The sequence below is a fragment of the Schistocerca gregaria genome, chromosome 7, assembly GCF_023897955.1.
Source record: "Schistocerca gregaria isolate iqSchGreg1 chromosome 7, iqSchGreg1.2, whole genome shotgun sequence".
NCBI lineage: Eukaryota > Metazoa > Arthropoda > Insecta > Orthoptera > Acrididae > Schistocerca > Schistocerca gregaria.
In genome coordinates, this window is record NC_064926.1 from 405000174 (window position 1) to 405019556 (window position 19383).

The 19383-nt window shown below is 40.9% G+C and overlaps 1 protein-coding gene across 3 annotated transcripts in view; it reads right to left on the reverse strand.

The window, feature by feature from the left end:
* LOC126281316 (3'-5' RNA helicase YTHDC2-like) overlaps nucleotides 1-19383 on the reverse strand; it is a 261983-nt gene that overhangs the window by 55288 nt on the left and 187312 nt on the right. For all 3 annotated transcript variants that reach the window (XM_049980161.1, XM_049980163.1, XM_049980164.1), the window contains exon 20: nucleotides 14939-15153. In XM_049980161.1, coding sequence (XP_049836118.1) covers nucleotides 14939-15153 — 215 coding nt within the window. The remainder of the gene's footprint in view (nucleotides 1-14938; nucleotides 15154-19383) is intronic.

Here is a 19383-nt window from a genome sequence, read left to right on the forward strand (position 1 = left end):
ACAAGAGTCAAGGAAGTGCGATCCAAAAGCAGATTGGATTTCTGTCCAGTATTAACTGAGTGAAGTTGCTAATTCTTGGTAATAAGCTGATACTGTTAACAAGAAATGACAGTAAAGAATCCATTCGCATGAACAGTCACAGGCAGACAGTGTTTGTTGGTAATGAGGATCACCCTGTGGCTAAACATGCCTTGGTGCATGGCCAGCACATCTTGGCACAGTGTTACACCGTCCGGGTTATCTGGATACTTCCCACTAACACCAACCTATCAGAACTCTGGAGATGGGAACTTGCCCTTCAATATATCCTCTCTTCCCATTACCCACCAGGCTTCAACCTCCGCTAACTTCAAGCTGCCGCTGCTCATACCTCACCTGTCATTCAACAACATCTTTGCCTGTGTACTTCCGCCTCGACTGACATCCCTGCCCAAACTCTTTGCCTTTACATATGTCTGCTTGTGTTTGTATATGTGTGGATGGATATGTGCGTGTGTATACCTGTCCCTTTTCCCCCCTAAGGTAAGTCTTTCCACTCCCGGGCTTGGAATGACTCCTTACCCTCTCCCTTAAAACCCACATCCTTTCGTCTTTCCCTCTCCTTCCTGAAGAAGCAACCATCGGTTGCGAAAGCTAGTAATTCTCTGTGTGTGTTTGTGTGTTTTGTTCATGTGCCTATTGAGCTTGAATTTTGTGAAACCGATGGTTGCTTCTTCAGGAAAGAGGGAAGGAGGGGGAAAGACGAAAGGATGTGGGTTTTAAGGGAGAGGGTAAGGAGTCATTCCAATCCCGGGAGTGGAAAGACTTCCCTTATGTCTGCTTGTGTCTGTGTATGTGTGGATGGATATGTGTGTGTGCGAGTGTACACCTGTTCTTTTTTCCCCCTAAGGGAAGTCTTTCCGCTCCCGGGATTGGAATGACTCCTTACCCTCTCCCTTAAAACCCACATCCTTTCGTCTTTCCCTCTCCTTCCTGAAGAAGCAACCATCGGTTGCGAAAGCTAGTAAATCTGTGTGTGTGTTTGTGTGTTTTGTTCATTGTGCCTGTCTGCCGGCGCTTTCCCGCTTGGTAAGTCTTGGAATCTTTGTTTTTAATATATTTTTCCCATGTGGAAGTTTCTTTCTATTTTATGAAATTTTCATTCCGCAGCAGAGTGTGAACTGATATCAAACTTCCTGGCAGATTAAAACTGTGTGCCGGACCGAGGCTCCAACTCGGGACCTTTGTTTTCCGTGGACAGTTGCTCTACCATTTGAGCTACCCAAGCATGACTTACATCCCATCCTCACAGCTTTAATTCCACCAGTTCTCATCTTCTACCTTACAAACTTCACAGAAGCCCTCCTGCAGACCTCGCAGAACTAGCATTTCTGGAAGAAGGGATACTGCGGAGACATGGTTTAGCCACAGCCTGAGGGATGTGTCCAGAATGAAATTTTCATACTGCAGCGGAGTGCAGAAAACACCCCTCAAGCTATTGCTAAGCCATGTCTTCACAATGTCCTTCCTCCCAGGAGAGCTAGTTCTTCAAGGTCGGCATGAGAGCTCCTGTGAAGTTTGGAAAGTAGGAGACAAGGTACTGGCGGGATTAAAGCTGTAAGGACATGTCAGGAGTTGGTACTGGCGGGATTAAAGCTGTAAGGACAGGTCATGAGTCAGGCTTGGGTAGCTCAGATGGTAGAACACTTGCCCGCGAAAGGCAAAGTTCCCGATATCGAGTCTCGATCCGGCACATAGTTTTAATCTGTAAGGAAGTTTCAAAGTAGACAACTTCTCATGTCAATCTACCACTTACTTGAGATACCATTTGAATAGTAAAAGTGCCAGCATATGTCTCTGAATTCTGCATGTGAGCTTTCTATGAAAGTTTACTATCTATCTGAACACTCAGAAATTTGAATTGCTCCGTTTCACTAATCATATGCCCATTCTGTGAAATTAAAACGTCGGGTTTTGTTGAATTGTGTGTTAAAAACTGTAAAAACTGAGTCTTACTGTGACTTGACATTAGTTTATTTTCTACAAGCCATGAAATGAACTGCACTATTTGAAAAAGTATCAATGTTGCACACAACAACTTTTAATACCAAGCTATTGACATCAGCAAACAGAAACATTTTAGAATCGTCTGTAACACTAGAGGGCATATCATTTATATAAATAAGGAACAGAAATGGCCCAAGCACTGATCCCTGAGGCAGCTTGAGCAGAAATGCTCTGAAGTCAGATTTAGGGGACCTATAAACAACAACAATTAGAAGTTTAGTTTCACTAAATTCAACTGCACCTGCACAACATTGAAATACCTATTCAGTATAGTGCCAGGGTATGTCCACAGACTGAAATGGAATACTGTTCCTTTATGTACATGGGCACTCCCTCACTCTGCAAAGAACTCCTTGAAAGAACAGTCAGCTAATCTGTCTCCTGGTAAAGCAAGACTCTGTAGTACAGTAGTAGTACCAGCTTTATTCATCTATAGATTTCTTTTTACTAGGATATAGGACATCTCAAAGTATTTACTGGAAATATCACTTTGCCACGAAGAAAAATGATCCTAATCCTACTCCTAATGATCCAAGACACTATCCAAATTGAACCCTGCCTAGAACAGTTCCGTCCTCCGTCACAGCGGGACCCACCTCCTCTTCCTCAAAATCACCCTCTCCAAACCTTCCAGGAATTTCTTACTCCCAGCCTTGGCTCTCAATCCTTCTTAAGAAACCTTAATCCTACTCCCAGCATCACGACTGCTGAAGCCCAAGCTATCCGTGATCTGAAGGCAGACCGATCCATCATCATTCTTCCGGCGGACAAGGGTTCCACGACCGTGGTACTTGATCGTCGGGAGTATGTGGCTCAGGGACTGTGTCAGCTTTCAGACAACACCACATACAAATTTTGCCAAGGTAATCCCATTCCTGATGTCCAGGCGGAGCTTCAAGGAATTCTCAGAACCTTAGGCCCCCTACAAAACCTTTCACCTGACTCCATCAACCTCCTGACCCCACCGACACCTCGCACCCCTACCTTCTACCTTCTTCCTAAAATTCACAAACCCAATCATCCCGGCCACCCCATTGTAGCTGGTTACCAAGCCCCAACAGAACGTATCTCTGCCTACGTAGATCAACACCTTCAACCCATTACATGCAGTCTCCCATCCTCCATCAAAGACACCGACCACTTTCTCGAACGCCTGGAATCCTTACCCAATCTGTTACCCCCGGAAACCATCCTTGTAACCATTGATGCCACTTCCTTATGCATAAATATTCCGCACGTCCAGGGCCTCGCTGCGATGGAGCACTTCCTTTCACGCCGATCACCTGCCACCCTACCTAAAACCTCTTTCCTCATTACCTTAGCCAGCTTCATCCTGACCCACAACTTCTTCACTTTTGAACAGACATACCAACAATTAAAGGGAACAGCCATGGGTACCAGGATGGCCCCCTCGTACGCCAACCTATTCATGGGTCGCTTAGAGGAAGCCTTCTTGGTTACCCAGGCCTGCCAACCCAAAGTTTGGTACAGATTTATTGATGACATCTTCATGATCTGGACTCACAGTGAAGAACAACTCCAGAATTTCCTCTCCAACCTCAACTCCTTTGGTTCCATAAGTTTCACCTGGTCCTACTCCAAATCCCATGCCACTTTCCTTGACATTGACCTCCATCTGTCCAATGGCCAGCTTCACTCGTCCGTCCACATCAAACCCACCAACAAGCAACAGTACCTCCATTATGACAGCTGCCACCCATTCCACATCAAACGGTCCCTTCCCTACAGCCTAGGTCTTTGTGGCAAACGAATCTGCTCCAGTCAGGAATCACTGAACCATTACACCAACAACCTGAAAACAGCTTTCGCATTCCGCAACTACCCTCCCGACCTGGTACAGAAGCAAATAACCAGAGCCACTTCCTCATCCCCTCAAACCCAGAACCTCCCACAGAAGAACCACAAAAGTGCCCCACTTGTGACAGGATACTTCCCGGGACTGGATCAGACTCTGAATGTGGCTCTCCAGCAGGGATACGACTTCCTCAAATCCTGCCCTGAAATGAGATCCATCCTTCACGAAATCCTCCCCACTCCACCAAGAGTGTCTTTCCGTTGTCCACCTAACCTTCGTAACCTCTTGGTTCATCCCTATGAAATCCCCAAACCACCTTCCCTACCCTCTGGCTCCTACCCTTGTAACCACCGAAGTGTAAAACCTGTCCCATGCACCCTCCCACCACCACCTACTCCAGTCCTGTAACCCGGGAGGTGTACACAATCAAAGGCAGAGCCACGTGTGAAAGCACCCACATGATTTACCAACTGATATGCCTACACTGTGAAGCCTTCTATGTGGGAATGACCAGCAACAAACTGCCCATTCGCATGAACAGACACAGGCAGACAGTGTTTGTTGGTAATGAAGATCACCCTGTGGCCAAACATGCCTTGGTGCACAGCCAGCACATCTTGGCAGTGTTACACCATCCGGGTTATCTGGATACTTCCCACCAACACCAACCTATCAGAACTCCGGAGATGGGAACTTGCCCTTCAATATATCCTCTCTTCTCGTTATCCACCAGGCCTCAACCTCCGCTAATTTCAAGTTGTCGCCACTCGCACCTCACCTGTCTTTCAACAACATCTTTGCCTGTGTACTTCCGCCTCGACCGACATCTCTGCCGAAACTCTTTGCCTTTACAAATGTCTGCTTGTGTCTGTGTACGTGAGGATGGATATTTGTGTGCGTGCGCGAGTGTATACCTGACCTTTTTTCCCCTTAAGGTAAATCTTTCCGCTCCCGGGATTGGAATGACTCCTTACCCTGTCCCTTAAAACCCACATCCTTTCGACTTTCCCTCTCCTTCCCTCTATCCTGAAGAAGCAACCGTTGGTTGCGAAAACTTGAATTTTGTGTGTATGTTTGTGTATCTATCGACCTGCCAGCGCTTTTGTTTGGTAAGTCACATCAACTTTGTTTTAGATATATTTGCAAATTTAGATCAATTTCAAATAAGCTGACTCATATACACATATATTTACAAACTTCTAGTTAGAGACAGTCATTAGAGTTACCCTGGTATACTTTTTTTTTTTTTTTTTTTTTTTTTTTTTTTTTTTTTTTTTTTTTTTTTTTTTTTTTCAAATAACTTATTAAATAATGTAATGCCACATTGTTCACTTCATAACACTTCACACACACACGCACACACACACACACACACACACACACACACACACACACACACACACACTGGTCATCTATGGACCATTTTCTGTACCACAACTTCCCCTTTGCTATCCTGAAAAACTGAGTCAGCATCCCTCCATAATGAGTGACATGTTGAGCTCAGAAAGAGGAAGAGGTGTTAGTATTGTGCCATGCATAGCTTAGGGGTAAGTATTTCTAGGAAGGAAAAAAAACATAAAGTGAAGGTGTTATGTGGAATGTTGGATATTTTATAATAATTATTATTATTTATTTGTATAATATTTTTTTATCAAACCCCTACCCTGTTTTACCTAAGTAATCCTTCAATGTATAAAATGTATTGCATAACACGTACTTTTCAGCTGCCTTTTTAAATAAGTGTATTTTTGCAATTTCTTTAATCTCTTTTGGTAATTTATTGTACATTTTTATTCCTTGGTAGAAAATGAAGTTTTGAGTTTTATGTTTATTTTTCTTGATAAATGTAAGTTGAATCTATCTGTTGTTGAATGGTCATGTTTGTGCAGTAATTATCAATGTTATTTTCGATGTTTACAACTGTCTGGTAAATGTATTCACATGGAGCAGTTAAAATCCCGTGTCCTGAACAGTCTTTACAATGAGCTTGACTAGTATTTTTGGTTATTATTCTTAGGGCTCTTTTCTGGAGTTTGAAAATTCTGTTCATGTTTTGTGCATTTGTTCCCCCAAAAAGAATGCCATAGGTAAAAACTGAGTGTACATATGAATAATATGTAACTAAAAGACACTGCATGTTACACACTGATGATAGGATTCGAAGGGCATAACATGCAGACGACATTCTGTTTACAAGTACCTTTGTGTGTTCACATCACTTCAACTGAGAATCAATATTCATTCCTAGAAATTTTGCATTTTCTACACAGTCTATAGAGGTGCCATCTACATTTAATTTCACATTGCAATTTTTCCTCTTCAAACTGAAATTCATGGCATTAGTTTTCTTTATGTACAATGTCACTTTATTACTTATTGACCAATCATAAACTTCCTTGAGAGTTTCATTAGCTTTCTCAGCAAGAAGTTATCTTGTTTTCTCCGTAACTATACCATTGCTGTCATCAGCGAAGAGGATTTTTTCACCATGAGTACCACTACTGGGAAAGTAATTGATGTATATCATGAACAGTATTGGTCCTATTATGGTAACTTGGGGAACCCCGATATTAATGTATTTTGGTTCTGATAAGTGTTTTACTAAATGTTTAGATCTATTTGAAGTATGTGTTATCTCTACTCTTTGTACCCTATCTGTTAGGTATGATTGAAACCAGTCATTAGCTACCCCTCTTATTCCTAATGCTTGTAATTTATTTAATAGAATCTGGTGGTCGACTGTATCAAACACCTTAGAAAGATCCAAAAATATGCCTGTGACACATTCATCTTTATCAAGAACATCAAGTACAACTTTTGTGAAGTCTACTATGGCTGGCTTCGTATTTTTGCCACTTTGGAAACCAAACTGTGATTCGCTTAAGAGATTGTATTTATTCAGGTAATCCATTAATCTGTCTTTCATAATTGCTTCTATTATTTTTGAGAATGCTGACAGCAGGTAAATGGGCTGGTAATTTTCTATGTCTTCTGTATTACCTTTCTTAAGCAAAGGTACAACTCTTACCTATTTTAACTGCTCTGGAAATGTCCCTGATGTGAAGGATTCATTTATTATATTTGTTAAGGGGCCTTGTATAATCCCTAAGCATTGTTTCAGTACACACATTGGTACTTCATCTAAGCCTACAGACTTTTTATTTTTTAGTTTTTGAATTGTTTTACTGACTTCATTCTCTGTGGTCGGAAGTAACATCATTGTATTTAGTTCAACATTATTTACAGGTGTTACATTTATTTGGGGGAATTTTTGCTTCAACTTCTCTGCAATACTTGAAAAATGCTCGTTTACATAGATTGCTAAGTGCTGTGGGTCATTTATTACTTTATCCCCCTCCCTTAGCAGCATGTTATTCTGTGTTTGTTTGCCCCCCCCCCCCCCCCCCCTGGGGTTGCTTTTTTATAACATCCCAGACTGCTTTGCTTTTATTCTCTGCATTATGTATTATTTTGTCATTAAATGACTTTCTTGCAGCAATCAGCATCTTCCTATAGATCTTTTTGTATCTACGATAGAAATTTAAGAATTCTGGATCACTGCAAATCTTTTTCATGGAACTGAGGTATTTAAGTGTTATGCATCTGTTTTTGTGGGATGTTGATACAGACATGCATACTTCTGGAAATGCGTTTTCAAAGTTCAATTTAAACAATGTGGAGAATTTCATATTCACATTGGTTTCATTATACACTTCATCCCAGCATTATTTCCTAGTTCCTTTGAAAAGTCTTTTATTTTGATTTCTGATAGATGTCATTTGTAGGCTTGTAGTTTAGGGAATGATTCAATGCCTGACTTTACTGTTGTTATTTGACAGAGATGGTCTGATAATCCTAGATCTTTTACAGCTACATCATATTTTTCCCTGTCCATATTTGTGGCCACATGGTCAATTACTGATGCAGTCACTGTAGTAACCCTTGTTGCACTATTGACCAATAGGGACATTCCAAAAACTTTGACTGATGTTTATGATGGTGCAACTGGATTCGTTTATGATACAAGTGTTGATGTTAATGTCCCCACGGAGAATCATGTTGACCTTTGTACTTGAAACTTTATCTAGAACTTCTGTTAATTTATTGAAAAAAGTGTTCCCACTACCACTGGGAGATCTATACACACACAAAGTGATTAATTTCTTGGTGATATCACGCCCTGTTAATTCAATAGCTGATATTTCAAAGTACCTGTCTTCACTTAAGATACTGAGGTCATCTCTTGATTTGAACTGTGTTCCTTTTCTGATATAAATGCATGATCCTCCACCCCTTGAAGTAGTTCTGCAGTAAGAGTTTGCCTTTGCATACAACGATAATACTACAAGTTGGATTTCTGTGTCTCTACACCAGTGATCAGTAATACAAACTACTGTGCAGTTCAAAGATTGGATCTCAATTTCTAATAGTTGTATTTTAATTTTTATTGATTGCGTGTTCTGATGGAGGATTGTTAAGTCTGTGAAATGCCCCATGTTACTCTTTCCAATGGTTTGTTTTTCTTTGTGACATCTGGTATATGTGATATTTGAGGTGTTAAAATCTGTCTTGTGTGTGGTTGTTTCAGTATTTTTTAAAGTGCTGGAGATTCTCTTTAGGCAGGGGAACATGCTGTCTGGATTTATCCTAAAAATATCTACTTTTCCTGCCTATGACAAAAGGTATTTGACCATGTGTGGCCCGAGATCCACCCTCTATACTTTCATGAATCAGCTGTACCAATCTTCCCTTCCCAGACCTGTTTAGGTGTAGGCCATGCCTAGTGAAACCCAATCTGTTGATAGTCCCGACAGGCACCAGAGAAACATGAGCAAAGTTGTCTGTCCCCAGAGCCATCCCTAACCCCACAATGATTCGCATCAAAACTCCATCAAGGTTTGGTCGATCATGACGCAGGAACGGCTCAACAAAATGTACGTTGGTGCCATGAGTGAGGGAAGCTATCTTGTCCAGGTCACCACCTATATAATATGCCCCATCCCTGTCCAAACTGTTTCCTGCCTCACCCACTATCACTATACGGTCCTCTTTTGTAAAATCTTAGATAAAGACCCTAGGTCTTCTATCACATGACTTAGCCCTACATTTGGCTTGAAGATACTGGTGGCCAGTACGCTGCCCCTAAACTTTCCTGTAGCTGATGGCCTACACCTCATCCATGGCTACTACCTAGCAGCAGCACTTTCTTCTTCCTAACACTTTGTACATTCCTAGGCTTCTTGGCCTCGGCTGAAGTGTGCTGCACATTTCCTGCTCCTCGTTCTACCTCAGAGCCTCCACTTAACTCTAGCAGTGGTAGATACCCGTTTTTGGTGTTGAATTGTCAAATTATTGAAGTGGTGCTAGAATGTACACATAATATCGGAGTCAACATCTAATGTCTCTTTTATTTTGATGAAATATGCTCATTCCTTCACTACTCGGATACCTGACGTTCTATGAAGTTGATTCTTTTGTTAGAGGGACTTTCTTTAAGCAGAAATACCTATCAGCTGACATCAATCTAAAAGTGGTGCAGTTCTAACACCAACTACGACAGGAATTTTACCATGAGTGATGCCACCACCATCCACTACACTGTCACATATAAGCTTTGCAAGCCTCCCCTTCTCAGATCTAATAAGGCGCAGGCCATGCCTAGTGAAACCCGATCTACTGATAGACTCAAGTGGTACCACTGCAATGTCAGCCATGGCCTCTGCCATCTGTGCCTTCTCCAGCCCCATGTTAATACACCTAACAGCAGCACTAAACTGAGGCCAATCATGTTGCTGAAACAGTTGCACGATATGCACATTAGTGCCACGAGTCTGAGCAGTGATCCTTACCAGGTCACCACCTACATCATACTTGCTGCCCATATCAAGACTATTCCCAGCTCCACCCACAATCACTACCAGATCCTCTTATGCAAAATTCCTACATAACAGTCACCTGGACCAACCCCGCACTAGGCTTCAAAATGCTGGTGACCTGGTACTCACTCTCCAACACTTCTTGCAACTGCTGGCCCATACCTCTACCATGTGAACTACCTAGCAGCAATTTACAGCTGACTTAGGCTCCCTAACTATTGAGGACTGCTGCATGTTTCCTACACCTACAGCAACAAGAGGCTCCTCTCCATGCAACTCTGAGAGTGGGTCAAATCTACTGGTTATACCCAAAGTACAACTGTCTGAATATCTCCTCCTCCTAGCTGCATTCTTACCAACTGCCAGTTCCCATTCCCCACCACCCTTCACTCTTCTCAACCTACGGAGTTCCTCCTCTGTGGCTTGTAACTGCACCTGAAGGACACAGATCTTATGCTCCTGCTCCTCCATCAACTTATTTCTGCTACAAATTCTGCATTTCCTGGAGAGGGTCTCACTAGAATGCCCACTGGCTTCCCCACTGCATCCCCCCCCCCCCCCCCCCCCCAATGAAAATACTTGGAACAGATCTCGCACTGTGACCCACTAATCACAAACCTACAATAAAGCCCACACTTCTCACTCATGGTAAGATTTTAACAGTTACTGAAAAAACTAAACATCTACATTACCTAAGTTCAATTACAACAATAGAAATGTTTAAAGAACTAACAATAGTGATCTCGAATTCTGCTCTCTCTTAAGAAAGCAATTACTTCTATCAACACCACTAAACCACAACTAATACCAGTACCACAAAACTTCACAAAATTTCTTATCTAAAAAAAAAAAAATTCAAGCGACCACTGGAATACTCTACAAAATTAAACATAGTGAACAAAAGTTTTACTGCAATATTTCACTACAAACAATAAGCAACATTAGCTGAAAACTACCGTACTAAATTTAACAAATGACTTCAATGCACAAAAAACTCTAAAGAACATAGTGGGCAAAAGTTTCCGATAGTTTATTAAACCATTATTTCACCAGAAACAGCACGAGACACCGATGAAAACTACTAAATTTAATAAATGAATAACAGTGCACAAACAACTTTGTCAGAACTTAAATTAACAACCACTACAGCTGGAACTGCACGCCATGAAATGTAAACACGATGCTAATATTTGAATGAGCGATTGAAAACTACTAAATTTAATATTTGAATACAGCACACAAACAAGTTTGTCAGTACTTAGCTTTAGAACTGCTACAGCTGCAACTGCACACCACGAAATGTAAACACACTCACAAATAACAGACCACTCAAATCAATAACACAAAAAGAAAGATTGAGATGAATGAAATTCCACTAATAAGTTACTTTTACAGCAAATATTAACACAAAAACTCTTTAAAATAAGTATCTGAAGTCTAAAACTGTATGAAATATTGGCAAGTGATTCGAACAGCAGTCCAGCACATGTGACGTCACACCAAAGCTCTGTACTCACATCTGATATTGTCGGTTATTATCATCGCTGTACTATGGACTATTGGATAAAAAACCTCACTTGGCACTTAGTCCTTCTCTCTAGTCATGTTTGACATTGTTAGTTACTACCTTTGTTGTACTATGGACTATTGAGTAACAACATTGCTTGTCACTTAATCTTTGTCTCTGGTCGCGATTCAGATTGCTCCAGTCCTGGGTGGTACTGAGTTACGAGGGGAATGCTCGATAGGAAAGATATGGCACGGGAGATTTGTTTTTGTACAAGGTCGGGAGGATAATTATCCTTCCAGCCACACAGAACTGGAGTGAATGAATTACATTTTCCGCCAGGCTTCTGACTAACTCTCACCACGCCCTGAAATGAGAAATGTCCTGCCCAATATCCTTCCCACCTCTCCCACAGTGATATTCTGCTGCCCACCAAACCTACAGAATATATTCGTCCATCCCTACACAACCCCTGCTCCCAAGCCCTTACACCACATTGGTCATACCCCTGTAATAGACCTAGATGCAAGATCTATCCTACACATCCTCCCACCACCACCTACTCCAGCATGGTCACAAACATCACTTATCCCACCTATGAATCCAGTCATGTGATTTACAAGCTAAGCTGCAACCATTGTGCTGCCTTCTATGTGGGTATGACAACCAACATGCTGTCTGTCCACATGAATGGCCACCAACAAACAGTGGCCAAGAAACAAGTGGATCACCCTGTTGCTGAGCACACTGTCAAAGATGACATCCTTCATTTCAATGGCTGCTTCACAGCCTGTGTCAAATGGATCCTTCCCGCCAATGCCAGTTCTTCTGAATTGCACAGGTGGGAACTTCCCCTGCAATGTATAATACATTCCCGTAATGCTCCTGGCCTCAACCTTCGTTAGTCATTGTCCTCTCCCATCCTACCCATTCCCTGTTCCCATTCCAGCAATACAAAGCCCTCATTCCTCCGTCACACGAAATCTTTTTACTTATCTCCTTTTCTACTATCCCCTGCCTCCCTCCCCACTCCCTCCATCCAGCCTCCCGACTGCACATAGCTGCCCTACCCTCTCTCCACATTGTCCCTCCACACTCCCCAACAGCTCATCACTGTCTGCCACAACCCACTCCCTGCCCCAACCTCCCCCTTACCCCCACTGAGTCACCACTCCCATCATGCACTGGTGCTCCAGTGGCTGCCTGAGACTACAGTCATGTGTGTGTGAATTGTGTTTGCGTGTGTGATGTGTGTGTTTGTCGTCTAATTGTGATGAAGGCCTTACTGGCCAAAAGCTATATATGTGACAGTCTTTTTGTTGTGCCTGTCTGAGAAGTTCTCTAATAGTCTGGGGAAATAAGCTAATCGTAATTCTCTGTGCGTCCTTGAGTATTTTGTGTGACTCTTTTGTTATTTTAACTTCTTTCACAACAGGATGCATGAATATTGGTTCTATGCTAAAAAACGTACCTTTCTGACACCAATAACGACTTGGATTTTGCACTGTGTGATGGTGGCCCCCTGTATGTTTTCTCTAAGAAGCTCAGTCAACCTATCTTTCCCTCCCTTATTCGGGTGTAGGTCATGTTTAGTATATTCAAATCTCCCAATTGTAGCAACGGGCACTGCACTGATGTGTGGCTTCATTTCTGCCAGTAGCAGCCTATTCAATGCTGTGTTCACAAGGCTCAAAGCATTATTGACCCAGAGCTGGTCATGGTGCTGCAAGGCCTGCACAAAACTCACACTTTTGTTTATAATTGTTGCTCCTATTGTATTCACATCACCTCTAATCCTGTAATTTCTGTCTTTAAGCAGGCTGTTCCCTGCACCACCTACTATGTTTTCTCCATCATCAACAACATCTTAAGGCCCAATGAATCTACCTTTTAAGTATGTGAAGATCATTCTCAGCAAACATTTTGACTAGTGTAAATCCAACATTTGAAACATCTAGTAATTTGTCTGGTACATCACTCAATGTAGTTAACGACACTGACACACTTGTGAACTTTAACATGTTTCCCCATCTCCAAGAGCCTCAGTAAGAAATCAGATGACAATATGCCAGATCTATTTGAGACGATTCTTAGTTCAGTGTCCGAAGCTGAACTAAGGAGGAATGTCACTGCCATGAACCAAGTAGTGTGTGAAAACCAAAAATGTCATAGAGACTGAATGTCATGTACTGCCAAATCACTAAATGGTCTTGCTCAACAAAGCACATAAAAAAATTCCACATTAAAGTTTAGACCCAGAAAAGCAAGGTAACTATTGTATTCAAGCATTAGCATAACAAAGACTTCAAGAATGACATATAAAATGCTGCTTCGCCTACCAAGACAGGCATTTAGAGCTGTAGAGGGGTAATGGTCACCCCCAAGTGACCTGTTTGCCATGTCCTCTGGAGACAAGACTGTCAAAAATGGAATTATGTGCCATACAAATAACACCAGCCCCACTCTTTGATTCAACCTCCATATCACTGGAGAGATGGAAAATTAGATTCCTCCCCATTTCAACTAACCCACAAGAATGGTAATGCCTGGGGTGACCAGTGACCTCAGGGGGAGCAATGGAGTCAGACATTACTGCCATCGGCTCAGTTACAATTGGTAGCACGTCAGGGACATCTGCAACTTTCACAATTGGAAGCTCTCCACAGTCTATTATCTACAGTCTCAGCGTGTTGATATGCAGCTGGGTACTAAATTGTGGCATAGTCTGTGGGTGGCTCTGAAAGATGATGGCCACATGCCCACTTTTGTTGGATACAAAATATGTAGCTTTCGTTGTGGGCAGTTACACTTGCTGTGATTGCAGAAACATTCATGTGTGGGAGTCCCATGTTTTTGCTCCAGTTTGTAAATTATCACTATGATAACTACCCCAACTACTGACACAATTTCTGTTTACATGGTGTCACAATTCTGCCTCAGCTGATGAAGGAGGAATTTCAAACTACATTCCTTGTCAGACAGGTTACACCTTTGTGTGACTGTACAGTGGGATCTGCAGATGGAGTTGTTTAGAGAATGATGTTTCTCAAGAATTCACTTTCAGCATGTCTATATCATTGTTAAACGCACATTGTGCTGCTCATGAAATTTCAAGTGACTAAGCTATGAGAAGATACTCACTTAAACTAGGATCAGATTTCGTAAGAGTACTAGTTCAAACTTCCTGACCCCGAATTAAAGATTTGACATAAAATGTTTTACATTTCAAGTGCAGAAAACTTCACTGTCAGCCAATGTGAGACAAAGATCTTTTGTCTTCCCAATATTTGGATCCTATCATCGTGTCTTGAGTTACTTGTCCTTCCTTTTCAACTTTCCTTAATGCATCATTTTCTCTTCCCTAAGGAAGAAACTACTAGTTCCAAAACATAGGATTGGTGCACATACTTTTATACATGTTTATCAACAATATTGGCATTTTCCCTGAAGGTCAGGGAACATAATAAATAAAGTTATGAAATGTTTTATGTGAAATACTATATTAAAAGTAAAACCAATCACAAGCCTGATCAGCAAGTAGATTTCCAAATGACAGTGACGGTAACCAATTGACCATACATATTAAGTACTAAAGCATATATTCATAGACTAAAATTGATTATAGCACAAGAAAAAATGAACAAAAATTTATTACAATGGGAAAAAACAAGTTAATTAGGTTTAATGACATACCTGTGACCATGGCTTGGCTGGTGCTCGCATTCGACGCAAGAAAAGAGAATGCCATTTCTGTCTGAGTTGAAGAGCAAGATGAGCAGTTTCTGCATCAATACGGAATACTACCCAGTCATCTAATTTCAAAGTTGTATTCTGGCCTTCTGGCCTGTCTTCTGCTTCACTGTCACTATCAGCTGCACCTCCCAATACTGCATCTCCCCTCACTGCTCCTACAAGCAAGTAATTTCTCAATAACAAAAAGCATAGTTTGGATACCTCATGCCGCTGATTAATGTCAGTCACAACACTTGCAAACACAGATGTAGCTTTTAACACTCAACATAATGATTGTTCTGCCTCACAAGTTATGCTGCAGGAAACTTACTAGAGGAATAGTTTCGACAATGTATTAAGTGCTTTACAGCAGCAAAATTATTGTCTTTTATTTAACTTGACACTGCAGCCTAGTATGGTTTTTCTTTAAAATAATTAGAATTTTAAAAACCTGTTAGTTTCAGATTGATCACATTAAAGGCACATTTTTGCTAAAAATTTTAGGATTCATCAAAAATATCAAATTAGATTACTTAAATCAACTTATCAATGGCTACTTTCAGAAATCTTCAACTACTCGAGGGTTGCAAATTGTCACACTTAATCTTCATTGATGTTTGAGCCACACCTGTTCAGAATGGGCAAACAAAAACAAGTATTAAAAATACATGAGGAGCGTAAATGAGAAATAACCCATCAAACTTAAAGAATGTAAGCCAACACTGCTACATACAATGGTCCACGGTTAAGTATAGTAATATTTATGTGAACCATTTCTGCTGCCCAATGTTTACATGAGTCTATGGTCTTTGTACCAAGAAAAGTATCTCTGTTCAGAGGATTTGTGACTTAATTATAGATAAGGGTACAACTTCCATATTCTGTCATTATCTGGGTTGTTGTTGTTGTTGTTGTTGTGGGCTTCAGTCCAGAGACTGGTTGGATGCAGCTCTCCATGCTACTCTAACCTGTGCAATCTTCTTCATATTCGAGTACCTACTGCAACCTACATCCTTCTGAATCTGCTTACTGTATTCATCTCTAGGTCTCCCTCTACGATTTTCACCCTCCACGCTGCCCTCCAATAACAAATTGGTGATCCCTTGATGCCTCAGAATGTGTCCTACCAACCGCACCCTTCTTTTAGTCAGGTTGTGACACAAATTCCTCTTCTCCCCAATTCTGTTCACCAACGCCTCATCAGTTATGTGATCTACCCAGCTAAACTTCAGCGTTCTTCTGTAGCACCACATTTCAAAAGCTTCTATTCTCTTATTGTCTAAGCTATTTACTGTCCGCGATTCACTTCCATACATGGCTACACTCCATACAAATACCTTCAAAAACGACTTTCTGACGCTTAAATGTATACGCAATGTTAACAAATTTCTCTTCTTCAGGAATGCTGACCTTCCCACTGCCAGTCTACATTTTACATCCTCTCTACTTCGACCATCATCAGTTATTTTGCTCCTCAAATAGCAATACTCATTTACTACTTTAAGCATCTTATTCCCTAATCTAATTCCCTCAGCATCACCTGATTTAATTTGACTACATTCCATTATCCTTGTTTTTGTTTTGTTGATGTTCATCTTATATCCTCCTTTCAAGACACTGTCTATTCTGTTCAATTGCTCTTCCAAGTCCTTTGCTGTCTCTGATAGGATTACAATGACATTGGCGAACCTCAAAGTTTTTATTTCTTCTCCATGGATTTTAATACCTACTCCAAACTTTTCTTTTGTTTCCTTTATTGCTTGCTCAATATACAGTTTGAATAAAATCGGGGATAGGCTACACCCCGGTCTCACTCACTTCCCAACCACTACTTCCCTTTCATGCCCCTCGACTCTTATAACTGCCAACTGCCATCCGGTTTCTGTACAAATAGCCTTTCGCTCCCTGTATTTTCCCCTGCTACCTTCAGAATTTGAAAGAGAGTATTCCAGTCAACATAGTCAAAAGCTTTAAGTCTACAAATGATAGAAATATAGGATTGTCTTTCCTTAATCTATTTTCTATGATAAGTCTTCACGTGACACCAGTTTTTCCACTCATTTGTGAATAATTTGTGTTAGTGTTTTCCAGCCGTGGCTTATTAAACTGACAGTTCGATAATTTTCACATCTGTCAACACATGCTTTCTTTCAGACTGGAATTATTATATTCTTCTTGAAGTCTGAGGGTAATTTGCCTGTCTCATACATCATTCTCACCAGATGGTACAGCTTTATCAGGGCTGACTCTCCCAAGGCTATCAGTAGATCTTATGGAATGTTTTCTACTCCCGGGGGCTTTGTTTTGACTTCGGTCTTTCAGTGCTCTGTCAAACTCTTCACGCAGTATCATATCTCCCATTTCATCTTCATCTACATCCCCTTCCATTTTCATCATATTGTCATCAAGAAGATCGCCCTTGTATAGACCCTCTATATACTCCTTCCACCTTTCTACTTTTCCTTCTTTGCTTAGAACTGGGTTTCCATCTGAGCTCTTGATATTCATACAAGTGGTTCTCTTTTTTCCAAAGGTCTTTTTAATTTCCCTGTAGGCAGTGTCTATTTTACCCCTAGTGATATACGCCTCTACAACCTTACATCTGTCCTCTAGCCATCCCTGCTTAGCAATTTTGCACTTCCTGTCAATCTCATTTTTGAGACGTTTGTATTCCTTTTTGCCTGCTTCACTTACTGCATTTTTATATTTTCTCTTTTCATAAATCAAATACAACATCTCTTCTGTTACCCAAGGATTTCTATTAGCCCTCATCTTTGTACGTACTCGATCCTCTGCTGCCTTCACTATTTCATCCCTCAAAGCAAACCATTCTTCTTCTACTGTATTTCTTTCCCCAATTCTTGACAATTGTTCCCTAATGCTCTCCCTGAAACTGTCTACAACCTCTGGTTCTGTCAGTTTATCCAGGTCCCATCTCCTTAAATTCCCACCTTTTTTCAGTTTCTTCAGTTTTAATCTACATTTCATAAACAACAGACTGTGCTCAGAGTCCACATCTACCACTGGAAATGTCTTACAGTTTAAAACCTGGTTCCTAAATCTCTGTCTTACCATTATATAAACTACCTGAAACCTTCCAGTATCTCCGGGCTTCTTCCATGTATACAACCTTCTTTCATGATTCTTGAACCAAGTGTTAGCTATGATTAAGTTATGCTCTATGCAAAATTCTACAAGGCGGCTTCCTCTTTCATTCCTTACCCCTATTCACCTACTACATTTCCTTCTCTTCCTTTTCCTTCTATCGAATTCCAGTCACCCATGACCATTAAATTTTCGTTTCCCTTCACTATCTGAATAATTTCTTTTATCTCATCATACATTTCACCAATCTCTTCGTCATCTGCAGAGCTAGTTGGCATATAAACTTGTACTATTGTGGTAGACGTGGGCTTCGTATCTATCTTGGCCACAATAATGTGTTCACTATGCTGTCTGTAGTAGCTTACCCGCATTCCTATTTTTTTATTCATTCTTAAACCTACTCCTGCATTACCCCTATTTGATTTTGTATTTATGACCCTGTATTCACCTGACCCCCAGATCTGGGTTAAAGGCACATAACAGCAACATGATTACAGTGCCCGAGTCCAACAGCATATGATACTCAGTTTTAATTAAAATAGGCAAAAATAATAATAAATTAATGAAAGTAACAGAAAAGAGAGTAAACAGATTTAAAATAGTATGCAGATGTTCATAATGGAAAGAACTGGTTAAACCAAGTTTATGATCAAGTAAGGATTTCTTTCTCAAAACTCTGCATAAAAAGTGGAGGGTGAATAAAAATTATGTACTATGCTCTTATTGGAAACTAGTGTACTCTTACCACATGCCATGAAAAGTAGTCATACACCATAAGTGTACCACAGTGGTGGGCCCTCTTGTCATAGAAGGAATCTATGGGACATGGAGATTTGCTTATCTAAAGGCAAGTTAACAGCACTTCATGTTAAGACTCAGGCTCAAAGGAGTTGCATTATAATTGCTAGTCAGTATGTTTCATTGACAGCAGCTTGGTACACCTCATTTCCAGCAAATCATCCTACCAATGTGGGAATGCTGCATTATACTTCAAGTAGATATTTGATAGACCTCCTGCTCCCATTTCATTTGCCTTAATTTCCATATACCGGTATACAGTAATGTAACACCACTTTTCGCAGTCTCTGTAGGAAAAAATTATTGAGTGGAATGGATTGGTTTTTCAGTTCGGAACATGCACTGTATGGGTTGATGTGAACTAGAGACATGGAGTTAGTAAAGGAAATTCTCAGCTTGAATACAACCTATCTGCTCCTGAGCTATCGAGTTTGGATGTACCTCTGTGCACCAAACAGTGAATTTATGCTGCAAGTAGAACTAGAGGAGCAATAACAGAAGAA